At 36.9% G+C, this 23,626-nt stretch overlaps 1 protein-coding gene across 1 annotated transcript in view; it reads left to right on the top strand.

Annotated features, from left to right (window-relative positions):
• The window catches only part of CCDC178 (coiled-coil domain containing 178), a 155,341-nt gene that overhangs the window by 90,345 nt on the left and 41,370 nt on the right, over positions 1 to 23,626 (top strand). Inside the window, 1 exon segment of the mRNA XM_062633145.1 lies at positions 1,944 to 2,093. Coding sequence (XP_062489129.1) covers positions 1,944 to 2,093 — 150 coding nt within the window.

Genomic DNA, 23,626 nt, shown 5'->3' on the forward strand with positions numbered 1-23,626 from the left:
AGAACAGGAGAAAAAGGTATAGTGCGTATTTGGCATGCCAATTTTGGTCACAGTTTGACCACTCCTCTCTTTCATAAGGACAGAATGCTCTTAAAGACTATTTTTTTCCTTCTGTACATTCTGGGAAACCCTCTTTAGAAACATCGATGGGTGACAGTTTGGTATTTAAAGGATATATGCTCTTTACTTTCTGAACCTCAGCTCATCTTTCAGAGGAGTGAATTAGAGAAGAATCTTTTCACTTTCTCTGTCTCAGCTGATATAAGATATATGATAAAGCAATTTTGGGAACTGGGCAGCTAGTATAATTGATCATACAGTCATAGCCATTGAGTCTTACAATATCTGGAGACGGCTATTGTTTTTTCTTTGCTATGTTGTTATTTGTCAAAATATCTGGACTATTTAAAATAATATAAAATAGCAGGATTTCACTTGCTTCATAGTCAGGTTTCTATACTAGTGAAAATTACTATACTGATGTTCACATTCTACAAGCAAACTGTTTTGTCATCTTCCTGTATTCCTTACATATATGAAAATACTGAGATATTGAAGGCATTACTTGTTTGTGGGTGTTGAATGTTAATATTAACATCAAGCACTCTATGTCTGTGGAGGAAGCTATCAGTCTGAAAAACAGGTTTTACCTCTAACCAAAGATTAATAAAAGAGATAATCACATCTTCTTCACTGAATTCTAGTATTTCTTTTTATTATTGTGAGTTTTCTGACAGACACATAGCATTTTAATATTTTAGGGATGTTGAGACAGACAGTTTCATACGGGAAGAATTTTTAGATTTAGTTGTGTAACCACAGCCACATTCTAGCCAAAGTTTTTAGAAATTGCATATAAATACAGCTACAGAAGTGGATGTATCTTAATTAAGACATTGCATAGAAAAAGGAGTAAAATCATTGTTGATATGCTAACTGTCTTGGGAACTCCCAAAATTCAAGTAGCTCCAAGGGATGGCTAGGAACCTGTTCAGGCATGCTGCTATTTCCCATGGGCAGTTTTGTCTTTAAAAGGTGGGAAACTACCCACTTGGGAACAGACTCAGAAAACATGGATTCTTGGACATTATGCACTGTGATCCCAGAAGAACTTAGACTTTGTTAGCTCTCTAATTCACAGGTTTGGGGTTTTTTTAGTGACATGGCAGTTAGTAAAACAAGGTTTGAATTTTACCAAAGTTTACTAGTGCTCCTGCATTCTGGGTGAATTTCTGCCTATAATGTGTGGCTAAACCAGTTGTTTCAGAAATGTTACCAATATGTATTTATGTTGCACTTCAAAAGAGAACTTGACTGACAGTAACAGAGTCCGATTCTTTCAGGATTAATATATAAGTGGTGGCTTGAGCCTAAGAAAATGAATCTAAATTCCTTTGTGGTCAAAATACATGTTTTTTCTGCCTCAAACATGCATCTGTTGACTTAAACAGCATTCTGTTGACTGGGAGAAGAGCAGAATAACATGTACGATTATTCTCTCAACAGTAGCACCAATTCTTTTCTTTGTATTTTGGTGAGGCAACTACTAGGCCAGGTTGTTGCTCCTCACCTCCCGTAGTACAATTCCACTCCGTTTCAGACTGTCAAGCCAGAGGGCTGCCCTCACTCCTGGTAGATTGACAAGCTATATCCAGGGTGCAGATGGTAGTGACATTTGCTCCAACTGCTTTAGCTGTTCTTTGAGCTCTGTTTTTTTGAAAGGGCAAACATGCTTCTGCACATGGGATTACATATAGTCCTCTTGTATAGACTCCTAAATGGACTATTCTACCTTTAAAAGCTTTTACACTATAACTTCTTGTCATCTCTATTTTGCAGATGTTAATCAGTGAGTGAGTGAGGGAAATTGTGGAAGTGACCTATGATTTTTTTTTTTAGAAACGTATTTTGCAGTAAGTGTCATAAATTACTTTTCCCTTTAGGCTGCTCTGGAGAAAATCATGAAAGAAAATCTGTTGTTAGATCAAGAATATCAAATCATTCAGAACTACTAATTAAAAGGTAAAGAAGACCTCACAGAAATCTATGCCAATAGAATCAGGGTGGAAAATGCCATGAAACATCATCAGCAGGTAAAGTGCTAACATCACTCATTCAGTTCATTTATCTCATCTCTAAAATTCGTTTGATCAATGCAGCTACTTAATAACAATAAAACACTTGCTAGTAATACCTATCACCTGAATTCTTATTTTCTTCTTGGTTACTTCACACTTTTCATAAGTTCTTTTTTTTTTTCTTACTTGCTGTGTATTTTTATCTATCTATCTATCTATCTATCTATCTATCTATCTATCTATCTATCTATCTATCTATATCTATCTATCATCTATCTATCCTACCTGTTTTGGGGTTTTTTTGTTTGTTTGTTTATTTGTACAGCACAGTTCATGTAAGGTATTCAAAATTCATTTTTTATGGATTCCACTTTTACACCTGAAATGTATTTATTTTTATATATAATTAAAATGAACTCCACCGTTACATATAACTGCTCTACAAAACACTTCCTCCTGGAAATTTTTGTGACACCAAGTCAGGCTCTATAAGCCTTTAATATAGAAACCAGTCAAATAAAAATGAAAAAAGGTAAAATCTAGTTTGATGAACATCCATGCCAGATGTGTAGTTGCTGGGTATAACATTTTATTGATAATCAGCTACATTTTAAAAGATAGATTTTATAATTTGTCAGTGCTGTGGAGCACAACTTTCTTGTGTAAATGTAGTCATTGTGTCAGTGCACAACTTTTTGTGTAAATGTAATGACAATTCACAGAAAAAAGTCTTTTCTGTTTCTTTTCTTTGTGTTTATATTCAACTCTCAAAATGCAAGACTGCTTGTGTCATCACGCTCAGAGGCAGGTTCAAATCAAAAATTTCAGGAAAGAATTTTTATTAACTGAGGTCATCTATGCAGGAACCAGGTCCTGGTATATTGATATTTTAGTCCATTTCCTAAAAGTACAGTGTAGAAGTCTTGAAACAAATCAATTAAATGTGAAATTTAGATTATTTGCTAGTACTTTACTCTTATCAATCCATTTTATGTCTTATACCCATACCTTCATTCATTGTTCATTTCCTTGTATGCTACCTCACTTAATCTCCAATTTTAAAATTCAGTGTTCAGTTTATTCCTGCCAAATACAAATAAAATCTTTTCCAAATTTTTCTTTTTAACTCCATAGTTCTTCCACAGTTCAACAACAAAACTGATTTTAAGTCATATATTCTTAGGGATAACCATATTTGGAGAACAAGTTGGAGGCAATGCTATGAGTATTGAAAGATTTTCTTAAAAGGACTGGTTTATAGAAGGAATTTAAAGTATTTTTTTCTGAATGCAGTTTTAGGGCATACTTTTCAAGCCTCTCTACAGAAAAATACATCTATGTTATGTTATTATTGAGACCTTTTATTTATTTGAATGTAAGAATATCTGTCTTCTACACTTTCAGAATTTAATAGCTTTTAGTAGCATTTGCGAAACAGATTTCTCACTCAAGAGTTTACCTCTTCTGGACATAGTATGGATGATATGATCATGCAACTCAATGATGTAGTCTGGAAGCAAAGAAAATTACAAATGAGTTGGCATATATTATTGCTTTTTTTCCTTCTCAATTTAAATACAATAAAATAAACATAGTAAAATATGGCAAAAGAGTAATGCAATACCAACAGGATCTAGTTTCATCAGCAGTGCTATATAATCATTTGTTTTGCTTTTTAAAGTCTTGTTTATGAAGAAAATGGTTGTAAGTATGTTGCTTTTCCATTGGAGCGTATAATCAGCATTAAAATACATGTTCCTAGCTTGGGCTAGAAATAAGTGATGGTGATGTTTAGATTTTCGGACGTTCCTCTGTGCCATTCAGCAGCAGTGTGTGTATGAAGAAGAAAGCTTCTATTCACAATATTAATATGAGAATTACAGATATAACTTCCTCTGATTTCCTTTTCATAATTCTTCATTTTGTTAAACAAATATCTAGCCCAACTATTAAAACAAAATGTCATTGTACCCTTATCACATTTAGCATTTAGGAATTATGACAAAAGGAAAAAACATGTTGATTTCATACAGTACTTATAAAAAGAACCTATATTTTCTTCTTAGGTTTTTGCTAATAAGTGAATTACAACCGCAACAGAAAATCAATTCTGGAGTGTCAAAGTAATGATTTTTCTAGCTGCTGTGCTATACATATGTGCACAGCGCACTGGTAGTAAGCGTGGGTAAAGCCCTTCCCAAATCTTCATTTGCGAAGTCAAGCCATGAGCTGATGATGATGACAATAACATGAACATTCAAGAAGACTGTTCGTTCTTCCCTAAATCCTGAGAATTTTCTTCCAATTTTTCAAGTTAGTAATGTAAAAAGTAAAAAGGTAAATTGATTTTTTTGGATTTTTTTTGGGGGCATAATTTTAACTTCATATTGTAATTTCTCTAATTAATATTAATGAAGCAAGTTTGCCTTGGGCTCTTAAGTATCTGCTTTGTTCAGCCCCAGAAAAGGATCACCTTGATGATGAGTGAAATAATGCTTTGGTAACATGAAGGGTTTTGTCATGACTTTGTAAGCTTCTTTACTCTGAGGAAGGTGAACTTATTAAATGGAGGGGATATACACTGCTGAATAGTAATGGGCTTATATTTGTTTGTAATGCTATCTCTAGGCAGTATTTTGTAGAAATTTCAGATGACTGTAGAGTTGCAATAGCTATATGACTTTGAGATGTTTTGCTTATTAATTAATTTTCTATTTTTAAAAAGCATCATATTTTTGGATAGTTGCTGGTCAGACCATAAATACATAATACTTTAATTAACAGATTTTTTTTCCCTAATAATTAATATTTTTCCTAACCATTTGCTTTTGAGCTTAGATATTAGATAGGGTGTATATATATATAGTGTTGATAGGTTATTTAGGGTTTACATGTGTATTTTGTTTTCGCAAAATCTTGTGTGAAAAAGATTTATAAACTTGTCTCTGTGGTAGAATTCCAGTAGCAAAACCTTGCAAAATGCAGCTTCTGCCCTACAAATACATAACAGCAGTTTCTTCTGGAAATCTCCATGATCTAGCATATTAGCACCAGGAATATGATTATGCTTTAAGCCAAATCTAATTTTTTACCATATCTTTATTTTGGTGCTGAATAATCTTAGAATATCTATTCTCTGAGCAAAATGTAATACTTCCAATGTATTATATTAAAATGTCAGTGGTTGCCCAATTGGATTCCCAAATACTGAGTCATGAGATACAATTATAAGTTAAGAACCTACTTATTCAAATCTGTCCTTAACACTGCAAGTGTCATAGTCTTACAAAACTTTGATCATTGTTTTTGTTCATGTAACTTTCATTTTAAAATGGACTCCATGCAAATGATAATTGCTTTAAAATATAAGTAAAATATTCATCTTCATATTCACAATCTGTATTTTCAGGAGGCCACATTACGGTGAAAGTTTGATGGAGAGGGACTATTGATTTCTGTTTCTGTTTTTTACTTTCTGGATAACTGACATATTGCAGTAAAACATATGTAGGGTCAATTCATGCTGACTAGTTATTAGAAACCATGATAACAAAAGTCATTACACTGCAGTTCAGTTTTGACAGTAAAATTTCTGCAACATTATCACAAATCCTCATGCATTAGTGCAATGATCCTTACTACAGTTTCATATTAGAATCAAAAGACTGCTGTAGCATGCTTGATACAAAAAGTCATGCAAGTCAAGTGAAGTTCTTTTATGCTTTTATAGATAACGTATTTTCATGTCTTTCTCATGCATGTATCTGACTCTGAGCCCTCTTGGATATTTCTGTCTTTAGTATATTGCTCTTCTGGGATATAGCTACTGCAAGAATAATGTCCCTGTCACGTAGAAAGATCAAATAGAATATAAAGTAAACCTGAACATAGTGTATGTCACTTTAAACAATTAATTCCTTCTGATTTTGTTGTTTCTATTCATTGACCTAAATGAAAAAAAATACTGTTCTCATATAAACAAAAAAATAATTTGTCTCTTAATTGTGTTTTTTGTTAGTCAGTTTGCTTACCTGAAGATGTTGGATTGCTTCTTGGCTCCATAAGAGCATACTGAAAGCATGGATAAGATTATGGCGTACCCCTGTCTCATTTCCTTACAAACCTTAAATGAAAAATAAAATTCAAGGATTCAGTGTTAAATAAATTAAAATTGTCATAGAATAAATATCAGAGTTTTTATCTGCTTCTAAATTAAATGCTTAACCAGCTTTCAGAACTGTTTTGATCAGGAATAAAAATGGATAATGGAACTAGCATTTATTTTTTGCTGGTATGACAAGACTAGATAATAGTTAGTAAGCAAAAATGGGTCATTTATAGTATTTTTAACTGAGCTTCTTTCTGCCTTTAGAGTTTTGACACTGCAGTAGTTTGACAGAATAACCAGCTTCATATGAAAACGTGGAAAAAAAATGTATCTTCAGTGAGCTTTTCATTATGCAAATTTGCTAGACTTTCTTTGAACTAATTATGTTTAAACAATGTAAACATCAAGTTAATGTTATAATTAAATTTGAATCAATAACTCAATAAGTTCAAATGACTCCATCAGAAAATTAATACAACAGGCAGACAAATCAAATTATTAGTTTGATAGCAAAAGGAAGTTATTGAGCTAATTTGTAGAGAAGTTGACCTCCTTTCCATGTGCACCAGCCATATCAGATGCTAGTCAAGTTACAGTTCTGTTTCATAGGACCACAGTTCTGCAGTTGCAGGACACAGTGAAGCCTATAGGACTTTAGTATTAATTAGATGTTACAGTCTCCCAGAAGGTGTCCCAATACAGGAAGTGAAATCTCTTTTGATTTGTTTTTGGTTTGGTGTTTTTTTTTTTTTGTTCATTTGGTTTTTGTTTTTTCTCTAAAAGAAATATAGAAATTTGCTAATTCATTTAGGCATTTATTTTTAAAATTGAGTGTTCTCTAATACCAGTGAAAAACTGCTTTTTTTTTCCTGTATAGTCATCACCTCAGTGCTACCTGTGATATTATGACAAGCAAGATGAGTCAGAATATTCCTTCTTCTAATGGCTCAGGTTTCTTACAGTAGATAGTCCTTAAACAGGGGGACTCGTGGATGGTGATGTCATTAAGCATGGATGGCAATTTCACAAACCTAGCAAGTTCCATTGCAAATCAAATATTCCTCCAGTGCTATATTGACAGGTACTGATGTTGAAGAGGATGTGATGCCAGCTTTTCAGTTAAGGAGTAGCAGGCAACAAACAAAAATTATCTTTTGTAAAACATCGAGTAATTTAGAGTGTTTTTTTCATGTGTTGAATTGCTGCGCATCAGTAAATTCACATAGAGATAAAAGATCAAAGAAGCTTGTTAGCTCAGTTCTTCCACTAAGCAGCTTTTTACCTTAAAGCATAACCTTCTTTTTTTTTGTTATTTCCTAAAAGATTCTACCTTAAATTAGAAAAAAAATCATTATTTTCTTTTTTTCCCCCCATCCATATGCTTCTTCCAGACTCTACTCAGCACAGGACAAATAGAATAGGAAAAGACAGACCAGGGTAGCATCTCTCTTTTATTAATCAAAAAAAAAGGGGAGGCTTATAAAAGGTGGAAGCAAGGACAGGTGGCCTGGGAAGAATACAGGGATGTTGTCTGGGAAGCTAGGGACCAGGTTAGGAAAGCTAAGGCCCAGTTAAACTTGGCTAGGGATGTCAAGGATAACAGGAAGGGATTCTACCGGTACATAGCAAATAAAAAACAGACTAGGGAGAACATAGGCCCCCTCCGAAAGCTAACAGGAGAACTGGCTACACAGGATTTGGAGAAGGCTGAGGTTCTGAATGACCTCTTTACCTCGTCCTTCACTGGCAAATGCTCTGACCACAGCACCCAAGTCTTGCAATGCAGACGCAGGGACTGTGAGAATGCAGACCTTGAACCCACTGTAGGAGAGGAACTGGTTCGAGACCATCTCAAAAAACTGAACATACACAAGTCCATGGGACCTGATGAAATCCAACCATAGGTCCTGAAGGAGCTGGCGAATGAAGTTGTGTCATGGTTTAAACCCAATCAGCCACACACCCTCTTGCTAAGCCACTGTCCATCATATTTGAAAAATCTTGGCAGTCAGGTGGAGTTCCCGATGCCTGGAAAAAGGGAAATATAACCCCCATTTTCAAGAAGGGGAAAATGGATGACCCAGGGACTTACAGACCAGTCAGTCTCACCTCTGTGCCTGGCAAAATCTTGGAGCAGATTCTCCTGGAAGGCATGCTAAGGCACATGAAAATCAACAAGGTGCTTGGTGACAGCCAGCATGGCTTCACTAAGGGGAAATCCTGCCTGACCAATTTGGTGGCCTTCTATGATGGGGCTACAGAATTGATGGACAGGGGTAGAGCAGTTGATGTCATCTACCTGGACTTGTGCAAAGCGTTCGACACTGTCCCACAGGACATCCTTGTCTCTAAATTGGAGAGACATCAATTTGATGGATGGACCACTCTGTGGATAAAGAACTGGCTGGATGGCCGCACACAAAGAGTTGTGGTCAATGGCTCAGTGTCCGGCTGGAGACCAGTAACGAGTGGTGTCCCTCAGGGATCGGTGTTGGGACCGGTCTTGTTCAACATCTTTGTCACTGACATGGACAGTGGGATTGAGTGCGCCCTCAGCAAGTTTGCTGATGACACCAAGCTGTGTGGTTCGGTTGATACCGTGGAGGGAAGGAATGCCATCCAGAGGGATCTTGACACGCTTGTGAGGTGGGCTGATGTCAACCTCATGAAGTTTAACCATGGCAAGTGCAAGGTCCTACACCTGAGTGGGAGTAATCCCAGGCACAGCTACAGGTTGGGCAGAGAAGAGATTCAGAGCAGCCCTGCGGAGAAGGACTTGGGGGTGCTGGTTGATGAGAAAATGAACATGAGCTGCCTTCAGTGTGTGCTCGCAGCCCAGAAAGCCAACTGTATCCTGGGCTGCATCAAAAGGAGCGTGACCAGCAGGTCAAAGGAGGTGATCCTGCCCCTCTACTCTGCTCTCGTGAGACCTCACCTGGAGTATTGTGTGCAGTTCTGGTGTCCTCAACATAAAAAGGACATGGAACTGTTGGAACAAATCCAGAGGAGGGCCATGAGTTTGATCAGGGGACTGGAGCAGCTCCCGTATGAAGACAGGCTGAGGAAGTTGGGGCTGTTCAGCCTGGAGAAGAGAAGGCTGTGTGGAGACCTCATAGCAGCCTTCCAGTATCTGAAGGGGGCCTGTAAGGATGCTTGAGAGGGACTCTCCATTAGGGACTGTAGTCACAGGACAAGGGGCAATGGGTTAAAACTTAAACAGGGGAAGTTTAGATTGGGTATAAGGAAGAAGTTTTTTACTGAAAGGGTGGTGAGGCACTGGAATAGGTTGCCCAGGGAGGTTGTGAATGCTCCATCCCTGGCAGTGTTCAAGACCAGGTTGGACAAAGACTCGGGTGGCATGGTTTAGTGTGGGGTGTCCCTGCCTATGGCAGGGGGTTAGAACTAGATGATCTTGAGGTCCTTTCCAACCCTAACTTTTCTATGATTCTATGATTCTCTAAAGTAGAAAGAGATGGACATTGTTAGCACTTATACTAGACAATTCCTTCTAAACTGCATGTAAACAATATGCACGTATGCACAAATTGGAGGAAAGACTTGGTATGAGACAGATGTTTTCAGACAATTGGGGGGTGTGATCTTTCATCTTGTTTCATGTATCCATGAAAAATACTGTTTAACTAGGAGACAGCTTTGGGCAAGTTTTGCAAAGTACTTTCCTTAGTAAGTAAACCTTACCTAGATCCTGCTTTCTGAGATACTTGTGCTATGAAAATCTATGTAGGTATGCTGGCTCACCCCTAAAATAACGCTGGTTTGTTTTGTAACACTTTACAGAGACATTAGAGCTATTGCTGAGTCACAAACTTATTTAATTCAAAAAAAAAAAAAAGAAAGGCAGAAACAACAGGCAGAGTAGTTCCCTTCTTAAATTCAAATTTTCTTTTTTTTTTTTAATTTATTTTTTATTTATATTTTTTGCTTTCTTTCTGTTATTATTTACATAGAAATGAGCCAGGTTGATTGGTTGAATAGTAAACAAATTCCCGAGGAAAAGTTCAAAAGATATCCATGTCTTATTTTATCTACTTTACATGTTAATTTTTAACCACACAGATTGATAGTTTGAGATTTACATTCTTATTAGCTACATAAATTCATGTTCATTCACATTTACTTCAACCTTGCATTAAGAAGATCATTAAGGTCACAGTGCTTTAGCTTAATCTTGTAAATATTTTGTAAAAAATATTTGGTGTCATAACAACTTGACTTAACATTTAATAACTGACAAAAAAAAAAACCTGCAGCAAACAACCAAAAATACGCTCTAAATTAATAAAAACCATACTTTTGCTTTCCTTTTTAGCTCATAAACGAATTTATTAGCATCTTTCAGGATTATAAAGCACACCTACACTGTAACTCATCCCAAATGCTTAAGTAGGGGTACTTACGTTAAAGTCTTATTAGGCCTACATTTTCCATGCTTGTACACCTGACAAACTAAAAAATTCTTAATAGTTTAATACATAATGTTAATGCACCTTGTGATATAAATATTATTCTAGAAACTGGTAGAAACTTCGTATTGCACCTTTGTAAATCTTTCTGCTCAGAAAGGATTAAAATAGCATAAATCAGAAATAATGGTCTCAGGTAGAATTAACTGAAAGAGTTTGACAAGACTATTCTCAACTGACTGTTGAATGTCCATGTGTGTTTATGCATACTCTGAACTAGTCGTACGAAGATATCGCCCCAGGACCTCTACTGTAACTTTACTATCTATAACCCGTGAAGTGGAGGCAATCAGCTTGCGGTTTTTAAGTCAAAACTCTCTCTGCAGTTTGGGTAACTCCCCAAGACACGTGTCCCAGTGAGGCAGATTGTGGTCAACATAGTGTCTGAGGAGTCTGAGGACTGCAGCCTGCCTGATAGTCATAAAGATATTTGTGAAAGACCTATGGCATGCCAGGTCTCCAGATTTCTTGGCACACATTAAATCGTCATAAAGATGGGAATCTTATATATTGCAACATGTGTTTGTTCTAACAGTCATTATTCTTTTCACTACTTCCCCAAAATTTAGATCGCTTATGAAACTGCTATAACCCTTGAATATACCAGAGATCTCAGGGAATATATTTCATCATGGAAATACTATATATTGGTTTTGTGGTTTGGTCTTTTCTTGGGGGGGATGGGAAGTATTGTAAGTAATTTCCAACAGTGCCCTAGTCAGCTGCTACACACTCAACAGTTTACAGTAATTATGTAATTAAGTTACTAGGAGATTCATAAAAGAAGAAATTTATGTGGAGAATGTAAGTCTACGTGAGCAACCATCCCAAAGAAACTATTATAGCTGTCAGTGGTCTTCTTTGTTCAGGTTTGTCTACATAGATAATATCCCACCTTGTGAGAAAAGCAGCCAGAATTGCCATCTCATGTGTTGAGGATAAGTATTATGAAAAGTGACAGCACTACGGGTACCAGATATGTTAACGGCTAAGATTAACTTAAAAAATGAGAGATGGCTTAACTAGAAATTTGGAGTGAGAAAGCAGAATCACTTTATCCTTTGAAACACAGTGTGGAAAGAAACTCATGCACAGTATGAATCACATTAGCTTTCCAAATCAGTAATTTTTACAATGGCACAGAGAATAGCCTATTACAGATTTGGCTGAAGGCCTCATTAGCATTAAGACAACAAGGATCTTAGGAAAAAAAACTACGTTACAGCAAAGCAACTAAATGGATTCTAATCTTTGGGTATATGTCATACATCAATCTGTTCTGGCATTCAGTGCCCCACTTCAGAGTGGTATACCTTCATTGTGTATGACCAGCCATGGCATGGCTTTCAGACAATGTTATGACTATTGTTCGTTAAGAGCTGTTCAGCTTCACATCTGAGCATAAGAATGAAGGGCTGCCACAGACTGTTCAAGGATAGCTCTATAATGTCAATGGGAGATGTCTTACTGCGTTAGATATTTAACTGTCCACTACTGCAAGCATCCATGGAATTGAGAAGGGAGCATACTAAGATCAGATATGCCATTCTGCTGTCCCAGCATTCTTGAAATTTTTGAGGTTCAAACAAATTGCTCTCCATAGGAAGAATGGCAGAACTGGGTGGGGGATTCCTTTGACAACACCAAGGAGACTAGGCTCTTGAAAGGAGTACATTAACAAACTGGGGGCACACAGTAATAAGAGCACGATTAGCCATTAATATCTTTAAAGCATAATTTAAAAAATGTGGTGGGCCAATAAAATCTGAAATCAAAGATCTAAAGAACACAGTGGTCTGAACGGTGTCAAACCCTCCTGATTTTGAAGTAGCAGAAAAGCAAACAGAAGCTTGATGTGCTGCCCTTGCCAGTGCAGAACCAGTTCAAGCCTTTGCTAGAGACGTATGCCAGAGTGCTGATGTCTCCCGAGTATAGTAAAGGCTTGAAGCAGAAGACAGGGTTGGTCTAGAGAAGAAAAATATAAAATTGCCAGTCTTGCTGATATTGATTCTTGTCAGTAAAACAGTGTCTGGTGGGAATGAGAGGACCTACCATCCTGTCCTAATTCCTTTACTGTCTCCTAGTGATCGTGAGTCAAATTCCTCTTCAGTTTCAGCAGGCTTTGCCGCTGTCTGTTTACCATGCTAGGAACTTTGCTCCTGCTCACTTGGGAAATTCAAAAGTAGGATCTAATGATGCTATCTCTGAGGTTAAAGTGTCTGGACTGCAGCATCAGTGAGTCAGCTGCACTATTGAATTACATTAACTGTAATTATTTACAAGTAAGTAAACTGTAGAAAAGGCTGGAATAAAATATTATGGTACAAAATATTTAGCTCTTCTTTTGTAATCTGGCTGTATTGCCAATGTGTATAGCAGAGCTGTGAAGTCAATTTTTACTTAGAAACAAATGCCAAGAATTCTTCAAATTTGTTTCAGGATAATCTAAAACTAAGATTTCCAGAATTTGGGACAAAGGAATAAAAATGTTGTGGGTTGGAAAAAACAAAAGTTTAGTTTCTGAAAATTATCAGTTTGTTTTGATTAAAACCAAAATACATGCAGAAACCACTGGGCAGATCTAGACAGGGCATTTGGCATTTTTCAGCAAGGGGAGATGGAGTACTTCCCCACTTCAATGTCAGTAATTCAGATGCTTAGTTTCCTCCCAGGTTCAACTATCCTGTTAATATGATTTGAAATAAAATTCCCTCGTTTCCCAAGAATGACCAGGTTACAAATTAACCTTGGCCAAGTCCGTCTTGGTTTCTCACTGTATTGTCACACATGGTGAATAATTAGTTTTGCAGGAGACAAAAAGGATGAAATAGTCATTAAGATGTTCATCTAACAGTAGAACCTTACTCTGAAATAATTTTTGAGTAAATTATGCTAAAAGAAGTAGTTTCATCAGTGGCGCTGAAGGAAACACCCCCAGAACAATGTAGGTCCCAGATCTGGGCATGCTACTGAAAGGTATGACATCTTCTTTCAAATCTTTGCTTTAAATGAGATGGTGAGAATGAGAATTTGAGTCTTCCACTTCTTGAGGACCCTCAGCCCTGGGACTGTGGAGTGCAGTCCATGATTTGCAGGGTTCAAGCTTTTACCTCTTTACATTACTGCATATCAGGGAACTTCCAAGGCTGCTAACAGTCACTGCAAGCCACTCCTGCTTCTTCTGGTATTCTTACTTCTACCTGGCCTGCATAGTACATAAAGAAGTTTTTTCCTTACTCTCTGGACACAGTGAGGATGTGGTGGATATAGAACCCTTGTTAAGGAGCCCCAGAGGCCTGTTTTTTAGTGTCACTCCCCCTTCAGTGAAGAGTTGGGGAAACCCAACTGCTTGAAGTTTTTCCTGTCTGAAATAGAGTCTGTAAGTAAGAGCACTCATTCAAGATAGAAAAAAATATGACAACACAGACACAAGTAATGTTAACTAAGAATAAAAGAAAAATTACATTTACTCTATCTATGCTACAAATATATGTCAGTTCCCAACTTCAACTAGCTTTCTGCTTCCCTCTGAATAAGGTGCTTCTCAGGCTTTTAGATTTTGTGAATGTTCCTGTAGTGTACCACCTCATATGCTAGAGTCACTCTCATCTTTCAAAACTTCTGGGAGGTTTAAATGGATGAAATCTTTTCCTTGAAGATAGCAGAACATATGACCCAGGAGAATAAGAGAAGATTTATTAGAATAAAGCTTCTTTCTGTACCAGAAGTTACCCTGTATACTTAACTGGTTAGTAAACATCACTTTGCTTCAATGAGGTATGAAACGCTTGCATCTCCCTTTGGTGGCTATTTGGCATTTTTCAGCTAGGATACGTCTTTCAGTCAATCTGACATGTCATTTCAACCTTCAAATTAAAAACACATACTGACATATAAACAGTTATTTGTAGCCTATTGCTGCTTCTTTGTTAAAACTGGACATGACGGCAGTGAGCCACTGTGTTGTGGCACTGGTTTTGGAGTGATTGATCCTAAGCTCCTTAAGCAAACTGACAGAGTACAGCTAGGACAGATGAAGGATAGAGGAAATGGGAGAATCCATTTGAGGTCAGAAAGGGGGGAGGATGATGGGGGAGGATGCAGAACTCCATGACAACAAGTGGCCCACTGAAGATACTCCTAAGTGTAGATATTAGCCACTTTTCATTGGGCCCACTCAAAGCACAGTTCCATGACAACTTCAGCACATCTAAATTATTGCAACTGCAGTCTGACTTCTCCCTTGTGCTACCTGTACTGGGTATCAGCTTGGAGAAATGATATGGCAGAACATTAACCTGGCCAATGAGGTTTACCTGCAGCTACATCTACACCATAACAAATGACTTTGCAAACTCACTTGTCTGCAAATAGGGGATGCACTGCTGGGCTTTGGGTGGATGCTGGAACTGCCACCACTCTGCTTCATACCTTCACACACTGATGTGAAACATAAACTTCACATAGTGTCTCTCATACTCCATTTTAAAATGGCACTTAACAAGCTCTTCCCATAGAGCAGTGTTGGTAGAAATTTTCAATATCTGACCTACCAGGTACACTCAAAAAGTGTAATTTCAACAGTTTGAATGAAGATGCAAAGATCTGTTTATGTGTCTTGATTATAAAGTTAGTATGGGATTAAAGTATGTCTACTTTTCCTAAAAAAACCCAAACAAAACAATCATAGAGCTGACTCTGAGTGGTCCCTGAAGTATTTTAGGGTTATATTAAGATAAATATTTTATTAGAAGTTAAACTGGAGGGATATAAGCAAACCATTTTTCCTTTCTTTACTGAAGGAATTATACCTAATGCCCTTTTCAGAGATCTGTAAGACAGGAGTGTGATGTGATATTGGCACAAAACAAAGAAAGAAATGAAATAATGACCTAGGTTTCTCTAGGAAGCAGCTGTAGCACATATTGATTCATGTTCTTGTGTGCAAATCCCTGTAAATCACTAGAGATAAATCCAGATTTTGGGATCTGTTGGAATAAGTGCATCATATCAATATCTTAAATATATCTATTAAAAAAAAAAGTATTCACAGCTTCTGAAAAGGATTTGCTTAATTGTAGAAGAACTGAATGCAAAAAAGAGGGTGGGAATGAGGAATTATTGTGTGAAAAATTACCAGGCCTGTTCCAGTTTCCAGAGATAAACTGTGTGGGTAAAACTTTACTATCTATTTCCCTGTAACCCAACGTAACTTTGTTAGTCTTAATAGGTTTTACCACTAAATCTAGCCATTCTTGACATTGATTTCAGTGCAATTTGTGTAATAGGTCAAGTAAAGTGGTGCTTATTGACTGCTGATTGTATAAATTTTTTCTACCTGAAGTGTTATCATTAATTGACATGCTCTTTCATTTTCCTAAGATAATTTTCACTCTGTCTGGATAACTGCCTGAAAATCCCCCTTTGTAAACTAAGTCTCTTTCATGGCAAATATCAAATATAGTTTTGAAAATCAGATAAATTTCAGACACTAATTCATTCCTTCAACGACAGAACATTAAAATAATCAGATTCAAGCTAGTTTGTCAAACATAATTTACCTTCAGTGCATACATGCTGTCTGCCCCTAACTAAATCACCCATTTCTAAATGTCTTGTAATCTTGTCCATACCATTATTTCTAGTAATATTCTTGCAAAATAATTCTGGCTAACATTAATGGCCTGAAGTTTTCTGAGTAATTCTTTTTGTCTTGATATATTGCAGAATGCTCTACCTCTGGTCCTAGGTGATTGCAGATCTTATATCGCCAGACTCTTTATCTTTGGAGACAATAGAATTACAAGAAAGGCTACCTAATTATGGCCTGTGGCTTTCCCCTATGAAGCTTTTTTTCTTCTATTTCAAAGGTTGCTTTCAGCAAATTTGTTTTGTAATTATGAGCGTGGTGATATGGATAGTACTTCACTTTCTGATGTCACGGATACATGCCTAGCTTCCTTCAGCTGATGAGAGCAAACTGGCTGAAGTAACACTTCAGAAAGAAACCCAAACATCATTTTAAACACTAGCATTTCTGTATTGGTGCATTGGTTTCATCTGGTTCTTCTATTGAGAAGTCCATGTTGATCCCACTTGTTTGCTTTAGCTGATCTCAAATGTGTGTTTCTCCATTTCTAAGGTTCTCAAAATGGGTGCACAAAGACAACAGCAGTGACCCAGAGAAAAATTTCCCTTCTTGAAATGTCATCTTTGATGTGCATCTTCCTCCAGATCCACTGAACTTTTTGCCATCTTCACAAGCAGTCTCCTTTCCCAGCACTCCCTATGGTACTCCATGACTCTTGTGTTCCCCCTGCATACTGAAATCCCAGCAATACTCTATTCTGGCTTACATCTAGGAGTAAAGTAACATAGCCAGGCATCAAACCTCTTACTGTCTCTCTCATTCTGTGGCAAGCATAGAACGCTATTACCCAAAATAATAATAATTAAAAAAGTGTGAATTGAGATCTCAAGATTGCATAGTTTAAAGAATTATAGGGAGGATTATTCAGTGACAATGAACTTGCTGACTTCATTAAAGCTGCATAATTTGCAAACATGTTTTTAGAGCTGTGAGCTTTGTCCCTACTCTTGGCAAAGTCTGGAAACGCTTCCCAGCGTCTCCCCTTCCTACACAAGGGAACCATCTTACTGGGTACTTGAAGCTTATATGCACAGTTCAGAGGGCACGCAGCTGCCACAGTCCTAGTGGAAAGTCAGGACAGAGGAGTGGCATCTGGCACTCCACTAGAGTGGAGCAGGTTTTTTAAATCTCTTGGCCTGAAATGACTGTCAGCACCATATAATCACCATATAATTCCAGTGCAAAGCCCAGCCTAGTTACTTTAAAATAGTGCTGAAAATAATCTCATCCTACTGGTAATTCTGTCCCCAAATTTTTGTTCTACCACAAAGCTTATGTCAGGAATCGTACAGGCTTATGCTACACTAATAGCTCACTACACCAAGGTCTTAGGCCCACTAAAGTTGCTCTACAGAGCATCTTTTAGAGCTCTATAGGCATGCAACATTCTCCTTTGTTCCCATCTCCCTGCTCGGCATTCCTTAGGCCAGCTGAGTATGACATGCATATGAGCATACAGACAGATACCTCTGTATCTGGCCTTCTTTAAAGAAGTGGATTTGCACACATGCAACTGAAAAACCCTAAGGGAACTTTGGATGGTGACAGATGAAATGTCAGACAGAAAGAATCCAGCCTGGTTTGCTGAACAACCGGTGTTGGTAATAGTTACGAAAGAAAAGTACATTTTATTTGTATACTCACCACACTTGACCCCAAAGTCAATGAATGATATAAAAAAATTGAGTCTCTATGTTATTTACTAGAGAATTATTATTAATGGTATTAGTGAACTGCTGTCCTTTGTGGATCTGATTCAAACTGCAGTTTTATAGAAAAAGAAAACTTCCTTATCCTGAGATATAACAAAACCAAATTTACATCCATTCCTTGCAGAAATCCCTATCATGTTACGCAAGCTAATATAGAAATGCTTGGAAGATACGTTTCTTTGGCACTGTATTATGCATGTAAATGATTTCTATTGTTTTCTTCCTATGTGAATGTGAAAACAAAAGTATGTGTTATATAATATAATATATATATACAAGGTTTGTAGAGATTATATTCATTCCAGACATCAAATTCAAGCTAAGCAAAATGTCAAACTTTGTTTACTAATTTTGTACTTATCTTTTCCTTTAATATCCTGTCTTGGTTCTCTAGTTATAACATAGATGCACCTAAAGTTTGCTAGAAACATTTGCCATTAGCTTCTTCTAAAAAAAATTAAATTTGAGGATAATCCTACCTCCAGAGCTTATTCTGTTCCTGGCCATTGACTGTGACAGTGAAAGGCTCATCTGAAAGCAGTGGAGCATCCCATCTAAAAGCATAAAACATATTACATTTCATGAAAAAGCTAATTCAGATTGTTTAATTCTGGTAATATTGCCTCTGTCACCTTCAAAATCAAAATGTTCTTTCCTGTTATTATAAAGAAAACAACCAAATTGCTTAAAACCCCATTTGAATACACAGCTGCCTTATGTTGCATACTAATTTGATTAAAAATGCTTGTGCCTCACCAGCATTTTTTACATAAAACACACTGGTGAATTTAACAAAGAAATATAAATATATTTTAGCAATTTTTTGATAGTAGGTTACACTATAGTGTCCATTAATACCCCTGGACCAAACAAAGATCTCAATGCAGTGTTGGAAGATGCTAAACTGAATGTCTTGCTGTATTTGTTTGCTCAATGCTTTGGGCACTGTGCCAACCTCATTGCGAATAACTGCATTAGTCAAGTGTATCCAAATTATTACAACACAGCGTCCATCCCAGTTATTGCTGTTGAAGCATTTTCTGAATCTTCACATCACTAAAAACATTTATTTGAAGAGAGAGCTTTGCATAAATTCAGGACCATTTTAATTTTAAGCAGAAAATCTCAACATTTTCACAAGTTGCATGTTATTCCCAGAAAGAGTAATTAAGAAGTAATTACACTACTTTTGTTTACTTATTATGAACACCTTGCCTAAACTGAGGAGCTGCTGTGGCAATAGAATAAAGAAAATAGGAGTCAGAACAGGATTCGTTGTGTTTATTTTTCAGCTGATAGAAATAAGTATTGTCAATAGTTCTCTCACCTTCTTCTGTCTTCACTCCACCAGCTTAACTCCTTAATTCTCAATCTAGAAAGTGATGTGGCAGTAAGCCTCTGTGGATTTCTATTTATCATGCCTTTATAGGAGAGGTGCTGGAGGTGTTTTTTTAATCTCTTCTTTCCTAGAGGAGATCCTCCTAGCTCAGAAATGTCTGATCTTTCTCACCATAGTAACCCTTATGGTAAAGTATGTCTGCAACCGATGGAACACGAAGCTCCACATGTTCCTACCTTTTCACTTCAGGAGAGCTCAGGTTAGGGTGGTTGCATGGGGCCCAAAACAACCAAGTAATATTAACCTTTGTAGCCCTTGCAGACTCAATTCTCACAGTTGGCCATTTGCATTACTCTGTAACTTTCAGTTCAGCATAGCCCTGGTCATGAGGCATAGCTTGTCAGAACAGATATACGAGAGCTGCTTGATAAGATAGATACATGTCATTCCAGAGATGCAGTCTGATCATTCCTGTTATATACAGCACAGCTGGCAAGGCAAAGAAATCTCCCTCCTTTTTTGTTTGGAATTGCTGTTGTCCTCTTACAGGGGGCAGTCGTATTTATTATTATCTTTCATTATCTAGCCCCAGTAAAGCAAGATTTCAAAACTGTCACATTAGTAGCATCTCTTTAAGCTTTATTCTGGACACCAGGTCCATCAGTGATGGGTATTTTATTGGTTGGGAGTGAAAATTCCAGCCTCTTGTAGCAGGCTGTATGGCTGAGTTTGTTGCAGCTGGCAGTTTTGTCTGGTTCACCATGTTTTCCAGGAAAGCATATATTATCATGTCATGAAAGTCTAAATTAACATCTGCTAATAGAATCATAGAATCATAGACTCATAGAATAGTTAGGGTTGGAAAGGACCTCAAGATCATCTAGTTCCAACCCAACCCCCCTGCCATGGGCAGGGACACCTCACACTAAACCATCTCACCCAAGGCCTTGTCCAACCTGGTCTTGAACACTGCCAGGGATGGAGCATTCACAACCTCCCTGGGCAACCCATTCCAGTGCCTCACCACCCTAACAGTAAAGAATTTTCTCCTTATATCCAATCTAAACTTCCCCTGTTTAAATTTGAACCCCTTGCCCCTTGTCCTATCACTACAGTCCCTAATGAAGAGTCCCTCTCAAGCATCCCTATATGCCCCCTTCAGATACTGGACGGCTGCTATGAGGTCTCCACACAGCCGGAGCTTGCAATATTTTTTAGAATACTTCACATTATATTGAAAAGCAAAAATCTCTAAATTTCCTGTGAAAGAATCTTTTTAAAGCCATTGACTTTGAATTTCTGACATCCTCCTTTTCAATCATATGAAAACCATATTTTTATATAGAAAATATATTACAATATTATATACATAATGTGTTATTATATTAGATGTGGTATGTTCATGTCAATGCTTTCATGCACTGTATTAGCACATAATTAATTTAAGAAAGAGTAGACAATGAAAATTTCAGGAATTATCAAAATGGAATGAGAAAGCTGAAATGGCTTTTGGGAATAGTTTCCTGTTGAAAAAAATCCTGTAGTACAATGAAATCTTGGAAGAATGCTCCTTTGGTGGAAAACTGAAATTTTAAATGTTCTACCATCCCTCTTTAATAATGGCCAAATACACATTTTTGCTGCTTTTAATAATAAAGGAATGTTGATTGTATGGTGAAAAGGATGATAGATAGAAACTTAAGCCACTGCCTTCTGTATCAACTCCAGAACAACGTTTTCAGAAAATATTTTATCTCACTAGGATCAGTAGAAAATTCCAACTTTTAATGGCAGATATGTTTCCTCAAGAAATATAGTCCTGATTTTTGACACATCAACAAGTTATTGTTCATCAGCTGCAGAATGGTAACTGTCTGTGTGTGCAGTACTGCAAATAACAGCATGTACCAGCAGAATGGTTATTTATCCTACTATGAGTGAGGAATATATGATTTCCCAGTCAGGTGTAGGTGCACTTGCAATATGGATACACAGAGAGAACTTGTGCACCTATACAAAACATTTAACTAGAGGCATAAATACCATGTCTTATGATGCTATTGATAGTTCTATGTAGGATTTTAAACTATGCCGTGGTATTTCTGTGTGTGCCTTAAGTTATCTCACACTGAGCATTTGTTACAGATAAAACAATGCACAGTGACTAAATGACAGAGAAGCTGATGCATGGTAACCTTTTCATGTGTCAAAGCCCTCTCACAACTTGAGTTTTACATATGCTTTTGGATTTTTTTTTACCTTAAGTCATCAATATCAATCTGCCAATGCTGTTCCCAGGTCAAAAAATTATGCTGTTGAATGATCAGAGACTACTTTTATTTCATTTGGGCAAGAATTAATATTTCCAGAAATTTCTTCTGTTTCTGTAAGACTTTGGGAAAAGAATTAAAGGAGGAGCTGTTTTATCAGGAGTAGGTAACAGCACTGTTTTGCATCAGATTGTACTATGGTGATGCCATTTATACACACATTTTTGAAAACAATTACTCATTCTACAGGAGCTTGGTCAACTTTAGTTGCTTCCCTGAGCAATCTTAGATTCCATATATATGCTCATTTACCTCTTTAAATATAATCTGCCTGCCTCTCCACTGGTTTAGTAATATCAGGTTTTGCACATAGTCAGAAATGTCAGAGTAACTAAGGCAGCCATACCTTTCTAAGTTCTCTGAAGCACTTGTGTGTGTACTCCCCAGTGCCTCTTTATGTGTACAGTTTACTCACATGTACTGGGAAGGAAGGAGGCAATGATAGCCTTCGTATCAGAGAGGAAACATGAGAGACACACAGACAGAATGCAGATAACCAGCTTGCTGTCAAATTAACATTATGATATTTATCAAGAGGCTTGACATTACTTTCTACCATTTGGAAGATACTATAACCACCAGATATTTCTAATTGCATTATTTTCTTTGTTCCTCTTTGGGGAGGAACAAAGTCTGAGGGTAATTGATTTCTCCCTACTGCCACGTGGAGAATCCAGTGAAAGGGATTATCTTTTGTTTCCTTGCTTTGTGAATAGGTTTTCTTCCCAGAAATGAGGTGTTGTGAAGAGCAACAGAGACCACAACAAAAGACATAAGCTTGTATTTCCTTGCAAAATTACTTCATCTGCTACACTTCTGACATACCTATACAGGAATACATAGGAGCATGAAGGGGAGTTAAAGATACTAAATCAATATACGTACAATAAAATATGTTCCTCTTTTCCTTCCTTATCCATTTTCTTCTATTTAGATTCAAGGTGATCAAAGTATAGCAAACAAGCCATTAAGAGAATCTCTCTGGTACTTGAAAGATCTTTAGCTACTCTGAACCTCTGTATGAAACACAGATTCCTGCAGCCATAATTTCCTTCCAGAATTAAATGAAGAGACAGTTCTAGCTCAGAGTTATAGCTGGAATGCTGTAATTTTCTAAAGTATTGCCCATGATCATTAAAAGTACTGTCAGCCACTGAATAGTGACTGACAACCTGTTCAGGGAAGTCCAGCTGCTGCTTTAAGTCTGGTATTGGAACATACGATCTGGGACACTGGGGCAGCTACCCTGCAAGGGCATTTTATTAAATTAACAGTAGTGAATGGTGCATAAAATTGTCACTAAGATAAATTTATTATAGTATGATTTTATTCTCACATTATTCTGTATGGGGTGCTACCCCAACAGAGTTTCCAATTCAGTAGCATGCCTGAAGCCAGGGGTTTTATCAGCAGTGTGTCAAAGGGTGTCTGGCTCTCATTCATATATAATTTACTCTTATTATATGAGATATTTCTATTTTTCTGCACTAACAGTTGTATATTTTCTAATGAAGGTTTAAATCAACTGGGAACTAGGGTATAAATAGAGTTTCAGTATTTCGTGCCAAATATGGATTGTTTGTCTTCCTGTTAGTTATGGATCGTGAGTGTATTATTGCTGAAAGAAAATGTGGGGGGAGTTATTTTTCTTTCATGTATTTATTTATCATTTAACACAAATTATTGGAATTTTTCATGTGTTCAAAATGAATTATATCATTTAGAAAAAATGTCTGAGATTATCAAGAGAAACATACAATCATGCCTTGCCTGCCTTGGTCAGCTTTACGCTTTATTGAACTTTTGAAGGTAACCCCAACAGCATCTTGGGTTTTAGTACTTTCTAGCTGGATCTGGATAAGAGCTGAATAACTACTGATTCTGAATAGATGCAAAATCCATAAGGACATTTTTTTTTCCTACGG

The sequence above is a fragment of the Pezoporus occidentalis genome, unplaced genomic scaffold (assembly GCF_034315485.1).
Source record: "Pezoporus occidentalis ecotype Australia unplaced genomic scaffold, CSIRO_AGI_Poc_V1 ctg4, whole genome shotgun sequence".
Taxonomy (NCBI): Eukaryota; Metazoa; Chordata; class Aves; order Psittaciformes; family Psittacidae; genus Pezoporus; species Pezoporus occidentalis.